General features: G+C 42.5%; 1 protein-coding gene across 2 annotated transcripts in view; it reads left to right on the forward strand.

The window, feature by feature from the left end:
- Positions 1–1,206: 1,206 nt before the first annotated feature.
- Positions 1,207–18,042, forward strand: part of LOC137326174 (serine protease HTRA3-like) — a 43,388-nt gene continuing 26,552 nt past the window's right edge. The window contains exons 1-2 of one of the 2 annotated variants that reach the window (XM_067991050.1): positions 1,207–1,223; positions 1,780–2,226. In XM_067991050.1, coding sequence (XP_067847151.1) covers positions 1,782–2,226 — 445 coding nt within the window. In that variant the 5' untranslated portion in view covers positions 1,207–1,223; positions 1,780–1,781. Of the gene's footprint in view, positions 1,224–1,285; positions 1,302–1,779; positions 2,227–18,042 lie in introns of those variants that run through there. The other variant, XM_067991054.1, reaches the window with a different exon arrangement.

The raw sequence follows: 18,042 nt of genomic DNA on the forward strand, positions 1-18,042 counted from the left end.
GTTATAATATATAATATTAAAAGAATTATTTAAATAGGGAGGTGTCATGCAAATGAATGAAATATGTAGCTCAGAGGTGACCTATGAGAGGAGAAAATGGGGGGGGGGTGATATTAAAAAACATTCTATTACTGATTCTATACATTTGAAGAAGAAAAATATTAGAATATGGGGAAAGAACAGGAAAACTGAAGTGTATTAGATAGCTCTGAGGTGGAGTTAGCAGCGGTGCAAGCTCTTTCTGTGGTTAAATTTCTATGGTTCTCTTTTCACAATGCAATAAAACCATTTACAAGGGGCTGTTTCTGGTTGTGTTATATCACTTAGTGTAAGTGGACCTTCAAAGTAGGTAAATTATGCAAGTGTTTACTATGTACTCTGCGTTTTCTATATCAAAGTCTTAATATGTAACATTATGTAGCTGTAGATACTTTAAACAACACCAGGCAAAATTGTTTCAGGAAACGACAGCTGGAGTATTTCCACGTGGGTTAAACTGTTGTATCTGCCGTGTGGTAATTGTAGCCGAGGCTTCACACAATATTGCTGCACGTTGGACTCTCTTCCAGACTGTCAGCACCCGGAACCATGCCCCTTGTAATCAAAAATTCAGAGTTAATTATTATCACATGCTGAACCAGAATTTTTGGTGCATGCATTATGCTTTGGGACTTCTGTGACTTGTCTGATATTATTCCTCATTTATTCACTTCCATTAAAGACACCAGGGTCAAATTTTGTGAAGTGGCTGCATCTCACTACATGCTCCACTTAACATTAATAACTAAAAAAAAACAATTTTCACTTGTTTTGCATTCAATTAAATGTATATTACAAACATGCTTGTTTGGAGCCAGCTTTGAAGTTTGGAGTCAATTTTCCTACTCTTTCTGCAAAACTGATCAATTTGTTTACAGTATCAGTAAATTGTTTAATGAATCTTACTATCTTACTTTTGTATATATAACCCCCCGCCTCCACCACACACACACACAAATTAGCTTTTAAAGTAAAGCGGACTTGATGTTGACTTTTATAGTAGGTATATATTTATTTTAGAAAAATTTATTTAGAAGTGTGGTGTGGAAGACTGAAGCGCCTAAACGGAATATTGTTTTTTATATGTGTGGAACCTCCTTAAATCTGGGTCAGTGTGGGTTGGTCACTACAGCTGCAGGAATTCGGATAAACGCTCCAATTTCATAAACATTGGCTGAAGTTTGGTGAGTCAGACGAAAAACTCATCGAGGCTTCTTTATTACCGTTTGCTTTCAAGGCTTACACACCATTCTTATTCAGCAGTGAGGCTGTTTTCATCTTCGGATATTCTCGCTTTTTTTCCTGAGCGACATTTTATAATTCGAGAAATTTCTAAAGTCATAATGCATAATGTTGTTAGTTGTCCGTTGTAATCTTATTAGTGCTCAGTTTTGATGTTCGTTGTTTACCCGTGCGAACTTAATACTTCTGAAACGCTCAAGTTTTAAACAATTATATTTTCAACTTTTGCATTGCAGTGTAAGGATTGGTTTGTAACCAATTTTCTGTAATTTTCTGACTTTTAAAAAAAAATATTTTTTACTCAGTAGAATTAAAAAATCTTATTCTTGGAATTGATAGGTTGCAGAATTTACATTTTTTTTTAACTCTCCAGATTATCCGTTTAACTTTTGGTGGATTTTTTTTTTTGTAGAGTTTACCAGTTGTAGTTTTTATTTGCATTAATTGAGTTTTTGTTTGTTTTCTGGTGACGTGCCCGTGCTGCTCACATTGCTGTAGCAATGGCGAGCTTCACTTGGCCGCTTTTCTTCTGCTTTCTGCTGCGGGTGACGAGCTGCGGTCTGGTCGCCGCCGAGCCCGCGCAGTCCCCGGACGAGCCCGCGTGCCTGCAGCGCTGCGATGTGTCCAAGTGCCCGAGTCCCAGCTGTTTCCATGGTTACGTGCACGACGCCTGTCACTGCTGCCTGGTGTGCGCCGCTGGAGAGGGTGAAGCCTGCGGGCGCCCGAACGATGTGACTTGCGGGGAAGGGATGGAGTGCAAGTCCGCCTTCGGCAAGCTTCTGGCAAAGAGACCGGGGGTCTGCCGGTGTAAATTCAACTACAAGGTGTGTGGCAGCGACGGCAAGACCTATGACAACGTGTGCAAACTCAAGCTGGTCAGCAGGAGAGCCCTGCAGCTGAGACTGCCGGCCATCATTCAAGTTCACAAAGGCGCATGTGAAGCAGGTAAGCAAGTACTTTAATAACGTGCAGCAGTTGGGTTTCTATAGCAGTTTTTAAGTTATTTACAGACCCAGTTATATCCCAGTAACAGCCGGAGCTTATTTGATCAATTTGCAACAATTACATTTCAGTGGGTAGTCTTTCAATATGGAGATCATCACATATCAAAAAGGCCTGGTGCAGAGTCTGGGGTGTCCACCATGACACCACCAAATTGAAACTTGCCCAAACTTCCTACTCAAACTTTGGAGTAAAGTAATGGACTTACAAAGCTCTTGGGGTCCCTCTCATGTAGTTGTTGAAGTCAACATGACAGTACAACCTAACATCCATGTTCTCCATGCTGAGATAATTGGGGCAAGACTCTTAAAGATGAGTTGGTACTGTAAATGCTAACGTGATGCAATTGCCTATATGTTTTTTTATTTTTCACCTTGAGAAAGTATCTTAAGTGACAATTATCTTTACATAGAATTACATAGAATGTACAGCACAGAAACAGGCCATTTGGCCCAACAGGTCCATGCTCCACAAGAGCCTCCTCCTTCCCTACTTCATCTAACCCTATCAGCATATCCTTCAGTTCCTTTCTCCCTTATGTGTTTATCTAGCTTCCCCTTAAATGCATCTATGCAAGTCGTCTCAACTACACCTTGTGGCAGCGAATTCCACATTCTAACCTCTTTCTGATTAAAGAAGTTTCTCCTGAATTCCCTATTGGATTTATTAGTGACTATCTTATATTTATGGCCCCTAGTTCTGGTCTCCCCTGCAAGTGGAAACATCTTCTCTACATCTACCCGATCAAACCCTTTCATAATCTTAAAGTCCTCTATCAGGACACTCCTCAGTTTTCTTTTCTAGAGAAAAGAGCCCCAGCCTGTTCAATCTTTCCTGATAGGTATAACCTCTCAGTTCTGGTATCATCCTAGTAAATCTCTTTTGTACCTTCTCCAGTGCCTCCATATCCTTTTCATAATATGGAGACCAGAACTGTTCATCATACCCCATTTATGATCTAACCAAGGTTCTATACAAGTTTAACATAACTTCTCTGTGTTTCAATTCTGTGCTTCTGGAAATGAACCTCAGTGCTTTGTTTGCATTTTTATGGCTTTATTAATCTGCGTTGCTACTTTTAGTGATTTGTGTATCTGTACCCCCAGATCCCTCTGCTCCTCCGCCCCATTTAGATTCTTAGGGGGAAAAAATGGATAGGGGCCGTTTTTGGGCGTAGGTAGCATGATGTGCTATTACCCCACGCCCAATGACCCCTGCGCAGGCAGGATGCAAGTTTCAGCCCACTGGAGGACTCACCTGCAATCAGCTTTCCATTCCAGGCCTTGCAGGTGGAATCAATGCAATTTGCACTTGCCACCACCAGAGGGAGCTCAATCTCTTAAAGGGAGCATGTTTCTTAGAAATCTCTTAAAGGTAGCTGGTACCTGTTATTTGCTGAAAATAACAGTCTACTGTTCGCACGAAGTCCGAACAGAGATCAGACATCGCACATGTAAAACACAGACGTAGGTCGCATCCCTATGTTTACACACTGATAAGTTATGTTAAAACATTGAATAAAGGTTGCGCACTATTAAATCCCACATCCTCCAATCTACATGCCAGACCTCACCAATCTGCCATTCTGAGTTGGTACCAGGCCTGCGAGAGTGCATGCACCAAGATTCTCTGCTGGTGCACCAGAGACCTTGGTGCAAGAGGTGGACAGAAGAAGGGACATCCTGCAGTGGCAGGAGGGTGGAGTGGGGTGGGGGGGGCAAAAGGCCCTCCAGACATATATCCAAAAGGCAGTGGGAGGCAACGGGGGACGAAGTCAATGCCAGGCGCACAGCATCATGAACATGGATGCAGTGCAGGAAGAAGTTCAATGCTTTGCCATGAGTGGTCAAGGTGAGTGAGGTCAACTGTCAAGTGGCGTCTCCTACCAACTGCACCACGCACTACACCCCCCATCACCCACATACCAACAAACTTTTTCCATCAGTACTCAACTCTTCCAACCAGACGCTTCCTCTCACCCTTACACTATACCACTGTTTCAAGTTGCCCACACAGACTGGCAGCTATCCAACCATAACAGGCACATCACCCAGACACACATCCGCTTTCTTGCAGGAGAAGGTGGCACATATCAGGAGGCAGCAAGTGGCAGTGGCATTTAGCTCCTCAAGCCTGTTCCGCCATTCAATGAGATCATGGTGGACCTGTGACCTAACTCCATATACCTACATTAGCCCCATATGCCTTAATACCCTTGGTTCACAGAAATCTATCAATCTCTGATTTAACTCTCACAAGTGAGCTAGCATCAACTGCCGTCTGCAGAAGAGAATTCCAAACATCTCCCACCCTTTGCGTGCAGAAGCATTTGCTAACTTCACTCCTGCACGTCTTGGCTCTAAATGTTAGGCTATATCCCCGCATCCTAGTATTCAAGTGTAGGAGACCTCCAAAAACAGTTACAAATGACTCTACAGTCAGAAGTAACAATCCAGCCACTAACCTGTAAATCCTGCATGGTCCCTTTAAATAGGGCTGGTGGGGGGTCCTCCAGGCAGTCTAAGACAAGTTCAGATGTTCGGGGTTAAGACTGAGCATTGAGTTGAGCGTTAAGTCCCAAAATGGTGTCAATCACTTTAAATCAGTGTTGCACACTGAATGAAGCCATTTTCTCCTTACTTTACATGATTCCAGCATTCGTTATCTGCGCCTGCGCTAACTCCTATAGCAAGATGGGGTCTGGCGCACGTCATGCTGGAAACGTGTGCGCATGCAAGACGCCATCTTGGATGTTGGAGAGGCTGTGTAGCGCTGAAACAACGGGCGCTACACTGCCCAATTTAGCGCCCAGTATTTCCAAGGAGTAGGTGGTCTCCTTATTCTCTCTACCAAAATGTGTCACCTCATTCTTATCTATATTAAAATTCATTTGCCAATTACACGCCCATTCTACAAGTTTATTAATGTCTTCCTGCATTTTTTCGCAGTCCACCTCAGTATTAACTATACCCCCCAATTGGGTGTCGTCCGCAAATTTTGAAATTGTACTTCCGATTCCTGAGTCCAAACCGTTTATGTAAATAGTGAACAACAGTGGTCCCAGCACTGATCTTTATGGAGCATCACTTCCCACCTTTTGCCAGTCTGAGTAACTACCTTTAACCCCCTATTCTCTGTTTTCTGTTTTGTAGCCAGCTTGCTATCCATTTTGCAACTTGTCCCCTGACTCCACATGCTCTGACCTTAGTCATGAGTCTACTATGCGGCACCTTATCGAAGGCCTTTTGGAAATCCAAATATATTACATCGACTACATTACCCTTGTCTACCCTTTCTGTTACTTCTTCAAATAATTCAGTAACGTTGGTCAAGCATGACCTTCCCTTTTGAAATCCGTGCTGACTTTTTTATTATATTTTTGGTTTCTTGATGTTTTTCTATTACTTCTTTGAGTAAGGATTTCATTATCTTTCCTACCACTGACGTTAAGCTAATTGGTCTACAGTTCCCTGGACCTGTTCTATCTCCCTTTTTAAATATAGGAATCACATTAGCTGTCCGCCTGTCCTCTGGCACTATTCCCTTTTCTAATGAATTTTCATATATATGTAATAGTGCCTCTGCTATCTCTTCCCTAACTTCTTTTAGTATGCGCAGATGCATTCCCTCCAGACTAGGGGTTTTATCCTTTCTAAGTTTTATTACTTTTTTTTAACAATTATCACCCCCCTTTCTATCTTAAATGTCTTTATATCTTTTTTGATCTCTTGTTCTAATATCACACCTACCATGTTAGTCTCCTTGGCAAATACTGAGACAAAGTAATTATTTCATAATTCTGCCACTTCACTGTCATTACCTGTGAGTTTGTCGTGTGTATCCCCTAGTGGCCCTATCCCTACCCTGATTATTCTTTTGTTACTTATGTGTCTGTAGAATTCTTTACTATTTCTTTTTATACTCCTTGATAATTTAATTTTGTAGTTTCTCTTTGCTTTCCTAATTGTTTTTGACTTCTTTCCTAACCTTTTCATATTCCTTTTTGTCATCCTCTCCTTTGTTGTCTATGTACTTAAAATATGCCTTTTTCTTTAGTTTCAATTTTGCCCTTTTTTCTTTATTCACCCATGGTGTGTCATTACTGGCTAGTTTGTTCTTGCTTTTTAGTGGGATATATTTCTCCTGGACTCTATTGATCACCGTTTTAAATGTTTCCCACTGCTGTCCTATTTCTTTGTAGGTAAATTTTTCCAGTTTATTTTCCCTGGTTCCATTCTCAGCCTCTTAAAATCATCTTTTTTCCAATTTATTACTTTGGTCTTTGTCTCACTTATGTCCTTCTCAATCATTGTCTTAAACCTTATTATGTTGCAATCGCTATTGCCTGGATGTTCCTCTATGCTTTCTTCTTTTATCTGTTCTGGTTCATTTCCCATTACGAGATTCAACAGTGCTTCCTCTCTTGTTGGGCATTTTACATACTGGGTAAGAAAGGAGTCCTGCACATATTATAAAAACTCCATTCCCTGTACCCCTTTAACTACATAAGAACATAAGAAATAAGTGCAGGAGTAGGCCATACGGCCCCTCGAGCCTGCTCCACCATTCAATCAGATCATGGCTGATCTTCGACCTCAACTCCACTTTCCCGCCCGACCCCCATATCCCTTGATTCCCCTAAAGTCCAAAAATCTATCCATCTCAGCGTTGAATATATTCAGTGACTCAGCATCCACAGCCCTCTGGGGTAGAGAATTCCAAAGATTCACAACCCTCTGCATGAAGAAATTCCTCCTCACCTCAGTCTTGAATGGCCGACCCCGTATCCTGCGATTATGCCCCCTAGTTCTAGACTCTATGTCCAGGGGAAACAATCTCTCAGCATCTAGCCTGTCAAGCCCCCTCATAATCTTATATGTTTCAATGAGATCACCTTTCATTCTTCTAAACTCCAGAGAGTATAGGCCCATTCTACTCAACCTCTCCTCATAGGATAACCCTCTCATCCCAGGAATTAATCCAGTGAACCTTTGTTGCACCACCTCTAAGGCAAGTATATCCTTCCTTAGATAAGGAGACCAAAACTGTACGCAGTACTCCAGGTGAGGTCTCACCAATGCCCTGTACAACTGTAGTAAGACTTCCTTACTTTTGTACTCCAACCCCCTTGCAATAAAGGCCAACATGCCATTTGCCTTCCTAATTGCTTGCTGTACCTGCATACTAACTTTTTGTGTTTCGTGTACGAGGACACCCAAGTCTCTCTGAACACCAACATTTAATAGTTTCTCACCATTTAAAAAATATTCTGTTTCTCAATTCTTCCTAATGAATAACCTCACATTTCCCCACATTATACTCCATCTGCTACCTTCTTGCCCACTCACATAACCTGTCTATATCCCTTTGCAGACTCTTTTTGTCCTCCTCACAGCTTACTTTCCCACCTAGTTTTGTATCGTCAGCAAACTTGGATACATTACACTCGATCCCTTCATCTAAGTCATTAATATAGATTGTAAATAGCTGAGGCCCAAGCACCTCTTCTTGCCAGTTTATTTGGGGTATTTAAAATCTCCCATAATTATTATACTGTGTCCTTTACTCAGTTCACATATTTGCTTACATATTTCTTCCTCCAGCTCCTTTCCACTATTAGGTGGTCTGTAGTATACCCCTATTAGCGTTATTGATCCCTTCTTGTCTTTTATTTCAGTCCATATGTATTCTGTTTCTATCCTTCTGTTAGTTATGTCCCTTTTTTCTACTGACATTATGTTATCTCTAATTAGTACAATTACTTCACTCCCCCTTCTTCCTTCCCTATCCTTTCTGATTAAGTTATAATCTGCAATATTTAGTTGCTAGTCCTGTTCTTTATGTAGACATGTTTCAGTTATTCCTACTATATCTGGTTCCTTGCTACGGATTATTGCCTCCAGTTCCCCCTTTTTTTGTGGACGCTGTGTACATTGCTGTACAGGCAGTTTAATTCATCTTAATAATTGTTCCTTTTACTTGATTTTTAACAGTCCTTTTATACTTTTGTTTTATAACTGTATTTGTTCCTTGACTGTTTATGTTATCTTTATTCCATACCCTGGTCTGACCTTTACACTCATCTCCTGTTTCTTTTATCTTTAGGCTTTTGTTATTGCTACCAGATCTCTCCTCCGATCTTGCTAGTTTAAAGCCTTATGCACTGCCCTATTTATCCCTTCTGCTAGTACTCTGGTCCCATTCCGGTTCAAGTGGAATCCGTCCCAATAATACAGTTCCTTCCTGTCTGAGTACTGGTGGCAGTGTCCCATGAAATGGAACCCCTCCTTCTCACACCACTCTTTCAGACTATCCCTATACCAATTAGCATGTGGCTCGGGTAGTAATCCTGATATTACCATCCATGAGGTCCTGCTTTTTAATTTAGTTCCAGCTTCTGATATTCGCTTATCAGGATCTCCTCCCCACCCCCCCACCCTTGGACTGCCTTATGCTCCACGGTGCCTAGGTTAGCATTCTGGGCATCCTTCCTGCAGCCTTCATCCTTATCCTCACAGGTATCATGTACCTCGTACCTGTTGGATAGGAACAGTGTCCGTGAGACCAACTTCTTTACCTCCCCCTCCTTTACGTGTCGGAGTGTTTCTAACTCGCACTCCAGCTCAAAGACTCTGAGCCAGAGTGTCTCAAGCCAGAGACAGTTACTGCAGATGCAGCAATCCGGAACAGTCTCGCTGTCCAAAAACTCCCACATATTACAGTCTCGACACACAACCTGTACTGCCATTTCTAGTTTTTTAATTAATTAATCAATAGTTTATTTCTAGGACCAATACAATCACTTGAGATATAGATTATATTTAGTAAATGGATTTAGCTTGATTTCGAAATAGTTAGTAAATGCATGTAGTGTGGTAAATAAGGTTGGTGAGCTGCAGGCTCAAGTTGCCAAATGGGACAATGATATAGTGGCAATAACAGAGACCCGGCTTAAAGAAGAAGAGAATTGGATACTTAATATTACTGGCTACAAGGTAATCAGGAAAGATAAGGAAGGAAAGGGGGGGGGGGTGGCAGTATTGATCAAAGAAACTAATATAGCACTGGAAAGGGATGATGTAGTTGAGGGGTTACAGACAGAATCTATTTGGTTAGAATTAAGGAACAATAGAGGAACTATTATGCTACTGGGTGTATACTAAAGGCCACCAAATAGTGGGAAGGAGATTGAGGAGCAAATTTGCAGGTTAATTACAGAAAGATGCAAGAGTAGTGATCATGGGGGTCTTCAATTATCCCAATGTAGACTGGGACAGTAACACTGTAAAGGGCAAAAATGGGGAGGAATTCCTGAAATGTATACAAGAAAACTTTCTGGAACAGTGTGTTTCCAGCCCAACCAGGAAGGAAGTAGTGCTGGATGTAGTTCTGGGGAATGAAGTGGGGCAAGTGGAACATGTTTCAGTGGGGGAGCATTTAGGGAACAGTGATCAGAATATCATTAGATTTAGAATAGTTATGGAAAAGGACAAGGAACAATCAAATGTGAAAATACCTAATTGGAGAAGGGCTAATTTCAGTGAGTTAAAAAGGGATCTTGCCCAGCTGGATTGGAATCAAAAATTGGTAGGCAAAGCAGTAATTGAACAATGGGAGGCCTTCAAGGAGGAGTTGGTTCGGGTACAGAGTAGGACCATTCCCACGAGGAGCAAAGGAAGAGCATCCAAAGCTAGAGCTCCCTGGATGACTAAAGATATAGAGATTAAAATGAAACAAAAAAAGGAGGCTTATGACGAATGTAAGGTTCATAATACAGTAGAGAACCAGGCTGAATACAGAAAGTACAGAGGAAATCTAAAAAAGGGAATAAGAGAGGCAAAGAGAAAGTATGAGAATAGATTAGTGGCTAACATAAAAGGGAACCGAAATGTCTTTTATAAACATATAAATAGTAAAAGGGTAGTCAAAGGAAGGGTGGGACCGATTAGGGACAAAAAAGGAGATCTTCTTGTGGAGGCAGAGGGCATGGCTGAGGCACTAAATGAATACTTCACATCAGTCTTCACTAGAGAAGAGGATGCTGCCATTGTAGCAGTAAAGGAGGAGGTAGTAGCGATATTGGAAAGGATAAAAATAGATAAAGAGGAGATATTTAAAAGATTGGCCGTATCCAAAGTAGAAAAGTCACCCGGTCCAGATGGGATGCATCCTAGGTTACTGAGGGAAGTAAGGGTGGAAATTGCAGAGGCTCTGGCCACAATTTTCCAATCCTCCTTAGATATGGGGACGGTGCTGAACGATTGCAAATGATACTCCCCTGTTCAAAAAAGGAGAGAGGGATAAACCCGCAATTACAGGCCAATCAGCCTAACGTTGGTGGTGGGGAAACTTTTAGAGACAATAATCCGGGACAAAATTAATTGGCACTTGGAAAAGTATGGGCTAATAAATGAAAGTCAGCACGGATTTGTTAAAGGAAAATCGTGTTTGACTAACTTGATTGAGTTCTCTGATGAAGTAACAGAGAGGGTTGATGAGGGTAATGCAGTTGATGTTGTGCATATGGACTTTCAAAAGGCATTTGATAAAGCACCATGTAATAGACTTGTTAGCAAAATTAAAGCCCACAGGATTAAAGGGACAGTGGCAATGTGGATACAAAATTAGCTAAGGGACAGAAAGTGGAGTGTAGCAGTGAACGGTTGTTTTTCAGACAGGGGGGAAGTATACGGTGGTGTTCCCCAGGGGTAAGTATTGGGAACACTGCTCTTTTCGATATATATTAATGACCTGGACTTTGGTAGAGAGGGTATAATTTCAAAGCATGAAACTCGGAAATGTAGTAAACAATGTGGAGGATAGTAACAAAATGTGCAGACACATTGCAGCTGAAATTTAATACAGAGAAGTGTGAAATGATTCATTTTGGTACGAAGAATGAGGTGAGGCAATATAAACTAAATGGTACAATTTTAAAGGGGGTGTAGGAACAGAGAAATCTGGGGGTGTACATACATCAATCTTTTAAGGTTGCAGGACAAGTTGAGAACGCTGCTAAAAAAGCATATGGGATCCTGGGCTTTAAAAATAGAGGCATAGAGGTCAAAAGCAAGGAAGTTATGCTAAACCTTTATAAAACACTGGTTAGGCTTCGGCTGGAGTATTGTGTTCAATTATGGGCACCACATTTTAGGAAGGATGTCAAGGCCTTAGAGAGAGTGCAGAAGAGATTTGCTAGAATGGTACCTGGGATGAGGGACTTCAGTTATATAGAGAGACTGGAGAAGCTGGGGTTGTTCTTCTGAGAACGAAGAAGGTTAAGGGGAGATTTGATAGAGGTGTTCAAAAATCATGAACAGTTTTGATAGAGTAAATAGGGAGAAACTGTTTCCAATGGCAGCAGTGTCAGTAACCAGAGGACACAGATTTAAGGTGACTGGCAAAAGAGCTAGAGGCGACATGAGGAAACTTTATTTTACGCAGCGAGTTGTAATGATCTGGAATGTACTGTCTGAACAGGTGGTGGAAGCAGATTCAGTAGTAACTTTCAAAAGTGAATTGGATAAATACTTGACGGGAAAAAATTTACCGGACTATGGGGAAAAAGCAGGGGAATGGGACTAATTGGATAGCACTTTCAAAGATCCGGCACAGGAACAATGGGCCGAATGGCCTCCCCTAGTGGTGTACCTACTATGATACACGGGGTGCTAAATTGGGCTGTGTAGCACCTGTTGTTTTGGCGCTACATGGCTTCTCTGACATCCAAGGTTTCCAGCGTGACGTGCGCTGGACGCCATCTTGGTAAGGAGAAAATGGCTTCAATCAGTGTGCAACGCTGATTTAAAATGATAGACACCATTTTGGGACTTAACGCTGAACTCAACGCACAGTCTTAACCCCGACCATCTGAACGTGTCTTAGAGTGCCTGGAGGACCCTCCACCAGTGCTACTTAAAGGGACCATGCAGGATTTACAGGTTAGTGGCTGGATTATTGTTTCTGGCTGCCGAGACATTTCTAACTATTTTTGGAGGTCTCCTACACTTGAATACTATGACGCGGGGACATAGACTAACATTTAGAGCCAGGACGTGCAGGAGTGAAGTTAGGAAATGCTTCTACTTGAAAAGGGTGGGAGATGTTTGGAACGCTCTTCTGCAGATGGCAGTTGATGCTAGCTCACTTGTGAAAGTTAAATCAGAGATTGATAGATTTCTGTGAACCAAGGGTATTAAGGGATATGGGGCTAAGGTGGGTATATGGAGTTAGGTCACAGGTCCACCATGATCTCATTGAATGGCGGAACAGGCTCTGCCACTTGCAGCCTCCTGATATGCACCACCTTCTCCTGCAAGAAAGCGGGATGTGTGTCTGGGTGATGTGCCTGTCATGGTTGAATAGCTGCCAGTGTGTGTGGCCTGTGAGTTGTGGGTGGGCGGCTTGAAACAGTGGTACTGTGTAAGGGTGAGAGGAAGCATTTGGTTGGAAGAGTTGAGTACTGATGGAAAGAGTTTGTTGGTATGTCAGTGATGGGGGGTGCAGTGCATGGTGGAGTTGGTAGGAGATGCCACTTGACAGTTGATCTTACTCACCTTGACCACTCATGTCAAAGCAATTAACTTCTTCCTGCACTGCGTCCGTGTTCATGATGCTGTGCGCCTGGCATTGACTTCGTCTCCCACTGCCTTTTGGATATATGTCCGGAGGGCCTTTTGCCCTCCCCCCACCCTCTGCGGATATAGACTGTCCCTCCTTCTGTCCACCTCTTGCACCAAGGTCTCTGGTGTATCAGCAAAGAATCTTGGTGCACACACTCTCATAGGCCTGATACCAACTCAGATCAGCAGATTGGTGAGGTCTGGCATGCAGATTGGAGGATGTGGGATTTATATCTATAGTGCGCTATCTTTATTCAATGTTTTAACATAACTCATCAGTGTGTAAACATATGGATGGGACCTGCATCTGTGTTTTACGTGTGCGATGTCTGATCTCCGTTCAGACTCCGTCCAGACAGTAGACTGTTATTTTCAGCAAATAACAGGTACCAGCTACCTTTAAGAGATTTCTAACAGACAGCCTGCCTTTAAGAGATTGGAGCTCCCCCTGCTGGTGGAAAGTGCAAATGTCATGTCATTCAATGCTGATTTCCAACGCGGATTGCAGGTGAGCCCTCAGGCCTGACGAAAGCCTCATTCTGCCTGCGCAGGGGCCATTGGGCGCGGGATAATAGCAGATCATGCTACACCTGCCCAAAAACAGGCCCTATCCAATTTTTCCCCCTTAGTCTTTTTTATTTTATGTATTTTTTAAATTTAAGTTTTAAAAGTTGATAGATTAGTTTATAGTCCCTTGGTTTAAATCACATTGCACCTCCTCCCCACTCTGCACCTAATTCCCTCACTCACCAAATTCCCAGTTGAAAGTATCTGATGTATAATTTCCCTTCAATACAAAAAGGATCCTGAATTTGCAGTGAGCATGATTGAGTTCATTACTGTGTCGGGATGGGAGATCTTGCCATTGTTGTACAGGAGAAAAATAACACTTGTACTTGAACAAATTGTTATTTGAAATTTTGCACCCAATGCTACATTCAAGATCCTTTTAAATAAATAAATAGCATGTTTCACTGATAGTGTTACTCTGTATAGTGGTAGCAATAAGTTTGCTATAATTTTTCAATAACCAATTTTTCCCAAAGTCATAATCTGGGTTACACTTTTCAAATTCTTCAAAAATGTTGCTATTCTGAAAACTGTGGTAGGCTCCAAGCGAGTTACTGTGCAATATTTCTGAATTGAATCTAATTAGTTTATGTTTTTCAGATTGATTACAATACAGCTACTTCTTAAATTAAAAGGCAACACTGGTATAACACCTCCTATTCCTAAACATAGTTTTATAATGTTTCAAAGAGGAGTGACATAAAGTAGGAACATTTGTGGCATAGACATGATAGGCTGTATGATTCTATGATTTCTAAAATAGCTGTTTTTTTTTGGTTAAATGGTTTTTTTAAGGGGTTGTTTTGATTACAGGATTCCAGAAGAACTTTATACTAATTGCAGGAGCTCGCTGGAGAGCTGTCATTTCATGCTGCCCAATCAGAAGAGTGCGGCTCTGCTGCTGTGGGCGGAAGGTTCATCAATGAGGGGTTGTTATTGTTGGAGCGGGCTTTGTCTTCCTTCCCTCTCGTGGCTCTGAAAAAAGACTCCTTCGCCTGACTAACACCGATACATTTTTTTACACATTTTGGAGCCCTGGCATTTGCATCTAGGACCAAAAAAGGATCCTAATCCCCACTCCCACAACGATGGAGCCATGTCAGCACATTAATTCCCCTCCAGCTAGTTAATGCAAAATGAGCAAGCTCCAGCAATTTACAAAAATCATTACAGCTCCTAACAGAAAGAAGAATAAATAGGCAGTTCTTATTTACAAATGGTTGGAGGAGATCATTCACATTGATAGTACCTGTACTTCCATCCACTCAGTGATACTTCCTTTTAACTACCTACAATATCTGAGGTGAACGAATGGATACATCTTAAACTTTCACTGTGAAGGTATTACAATTACATACACTATAACTAGGAAATGTTTTCAGAAAGCTATAACATGGCAACCATACCAAATCCATAAATTAAAAACGTATTGGCCCAGATTTTGCTGAAAAAATAACGGCATCTAAACAGCGCATGCCATTATTAATGCGCAAATTGGCCAGCAACTTGTGGCAAGGAGGAGATACCACGTGAATTGTGAATCACCACAAGTTGCTGGCCGATTTGCGCCGCTTCACAAAAATGGCATCTCGCCCGTGATTTTCATGAAGTTGCTGCATTTTCACATTAATTGACCATTAAACTCGCCACAGAAAGTTAAGTCTAGTAATTAACAGCATAATTGCTGTTTAATTTAACAACGTGATAATTGTTAATGACTGCCAATCAACCTCTCTTGCCCAGAAAGTGAACAGTTAAAAGAGTGGAGTCTCATTCCTTCAGGTTGTGAATTGTTGGCGATTTTTAAAATGACAAATTTTAAATTTTAAATTTTTTTTTCTTACTTTTCCTTTCTGTCTCTTTTTCACTCTCTCTTAATCCAATCTTTCTTTCCTTCTCTGTATTTCTCTTTCTGTACCTGAATTGACATTGAATTCACCCTCTTTCATTTACACCCCTTCTCAGTCCTTCCTCTGTTTATTTCTCAATCCTTTAATCTCATTGGTTAAGGAGATACACCAATTATCCCGTCGTTCACCAAGGTCCCAGATGCCCCATTGCCCTCGCTGCGCCGTTATCAGCTCGCACTTCCAGCAACAGTGTGGGCAAAAAATTTTAAATCCTAAACGTGCACGAACAAGTCTAACTAACAGGGCACACCGCAAGATGCCCCACTCCAGCAAAATCTGGGCCACTATACATTAGATTAAGAGTTTTTAGTGAAGTTAGAAGTGTTTGAGGAACACCCTTTGGACTGACATTACAAAGTATTCTTCAGCTGGTTAGGTTATCTTAGAAAACTGAAATCATAAAATATCGAATTTCTGAGGTTACTGTGAAGCTGCAGGCCTGGAGTAGACAAACTCAGATGGGTAAATAGAGTTCCCCTGATGGCCTAGTGTCTAAAGGCATCAGGTTAGATTCCTGGTCTATGCAGGAAGCTAGTCTTAGCTGAGGCAGCTGTTGTAATGCTACAGTTGACCTTAGGATCTCTGGGTTGGAGAGTGGGTTTCTGCTCCTGATCACTATCCCGTGATCCCTGCTGGAACATGCACTTCTGTATCATCGAGTGAAGACAGCATTGGGCTCTGCATTGATGTCCTCTATAATTGAATAGCCTGATACTGTCTACTTTTTCTGTTCAAATGAAGGAAGCTCATATATTTTTCAAGTCTTTATTTAGTACTATCTATCTTCTCCTGCAATCTCTTGCATTCTTTCTCACAGTTTGGGATGCCCCCTAATTTGGTGTTGAAGAACCCAAGGTATGTTGTATCTAAGAAAGACACAACTCAAAAATATTTTTTTCTTTACCCGTAGCCAATTACATTACTGTGATATTTCAGTCACGTACCACTTGAACAAGAAACAAAAAAGGTTCTCAACTTAAAAAAATTACAACATATACCAATAATGACAGCCTTGTCTTTACTACTAAAACAATAATCTTTATATTTTATGTTAGTGTTAATACGCTATATATACCCATTTGTATATACCACAATACCTCATTGGCATAGTAACCATTCAAAGGAACTTTGCTGCCTGTAGTTACGTATTTAAATATAGTGAGTATCATCTGACAATAGTTTTCTCCTCAACTTTGTGAACAAATGGCAGGTTTTGAAACATGCTATTAAAAATGTTTGCCATAAAAATGGGTGTAGTTACATTATTATTTCATTTTGTGCTTGTACAGTTACATAAATTTAAATTTTACTGAACTGTTCTGATGGACATCATGCCTATTTAATATCTCTTGGAAAAACTGATGAATTTCATTTTTCTAGGGTTAATTGTGTAAACACCTGTGCTCTTCGGGGAGAGATACGTGGGCTCACTGACAAGCCCTTTTAAAGTATTCTAACAATCTGATATACTGTTCCATGATTTCTGATAGAATGGGCTCGATTTTCGCGTTGGGTTTCCGGCGGGTTTCCAGCGGGGGGGCCCCGAAAATCCCAATATCCGGTCACGTGACCGGATCGCGCCGAAATCCTGGCCACTTCCGGGTACCGCGCTGACGTGCGGGGCTGCGCGCGCAAGCCCCGCTGGTGGGAATCCCGCAGGCAATTAAAGCCAGTGGGGTTCCACTTGAGTGTACTTACCTTGCTTGTTGAGGTCAGTTAATGAGCTTAAGCAGCTGTCAAAAGAGGAAGTGTGGGATTTTAGGTTCAAGGCAGTGAGTTTCACACACTGGGGGAAACAGTCTCTCTCCAACCAGGCGTGTTGCAGCCAGCAGCCTGTGGCAGGTGCCAAGGTGCACTCCACGGGGGAGAGCCCTCACCCACGCAGGAGGCCACCGCGTCACATAGGGCAACCCCTGCCCTCCACCCCCCCCCGCCAAGCCAGAGGACAGACCGACACGAAACCGCAGCCCTAGTCCGAGGAACCACCCACCTACCCTGCACAACCCCTCAGACCAACACCTGCCAGTTGGGTGGTGCGTGGACACCCTCGGAGGACGAACAGCATGACCAGCCCCAGCAGCCTCGCAGTCCACGCCGTCCGCCGCAGAGACGTGGAGCCCCCCAACACGGTGTTGTTGCACGCCCACCTGCACAGCAGGAGGGAGGGCTACCGCAGGGAGAGACGCATCGCAGAGGGCACTACCCTCGCCACAGGGTCCACAGACCGAGGCGCAGCTCCCCGGACCTCTCCGAGCAGCAGTGCACAGGGAGGCGCAGATTCGCTCGACATGTAGTCGTGCAGATCTGCAGGCTCTTTCATGCCGAGCTGCTCCTGGCTGGCCCCAGCACCAACTGCTTACCTGTCGCTGTCAAAGTCACCACTGCCCTCCACAACTTCTCCTCCGCATCCTTCCAGGGTGCAGCCGGCTACACCACCGATGTCTCTCAGTCGTCTGCGCGGAAGAGCCCTGCAAATACACCTGCACCTACTCTGCAGTAACACGATGGGTGGCATCAGTGGTGGGTCCTCATAGTGATACCCAGGAGCGGGCATTATTGGACACAACGGACAGGATTCGCGGAGACATGGCAGTGGTGGTGTCAATATAATGTGTGCTGTTTGTTGCTCTGAAATTCAATATAGGTAACACCCAGGA

Source organism: Heptranchias perlo, chromosome 1, assembly GCF_035084215.1.
Source record: "Heptranchias perlo isolate sHepPer1 chromosome 1, sHepPer1.hap1, whole genome shotgun sequence".
In the NCBI taxonomy this organism is placed as follows: domain Eukaryota; kingdom Metazoa; phylum Chordata; class Chondrichthyes; order Hexanchiformes; family Hexanchidae; genus Heptranchias; species Heptranchias perlo.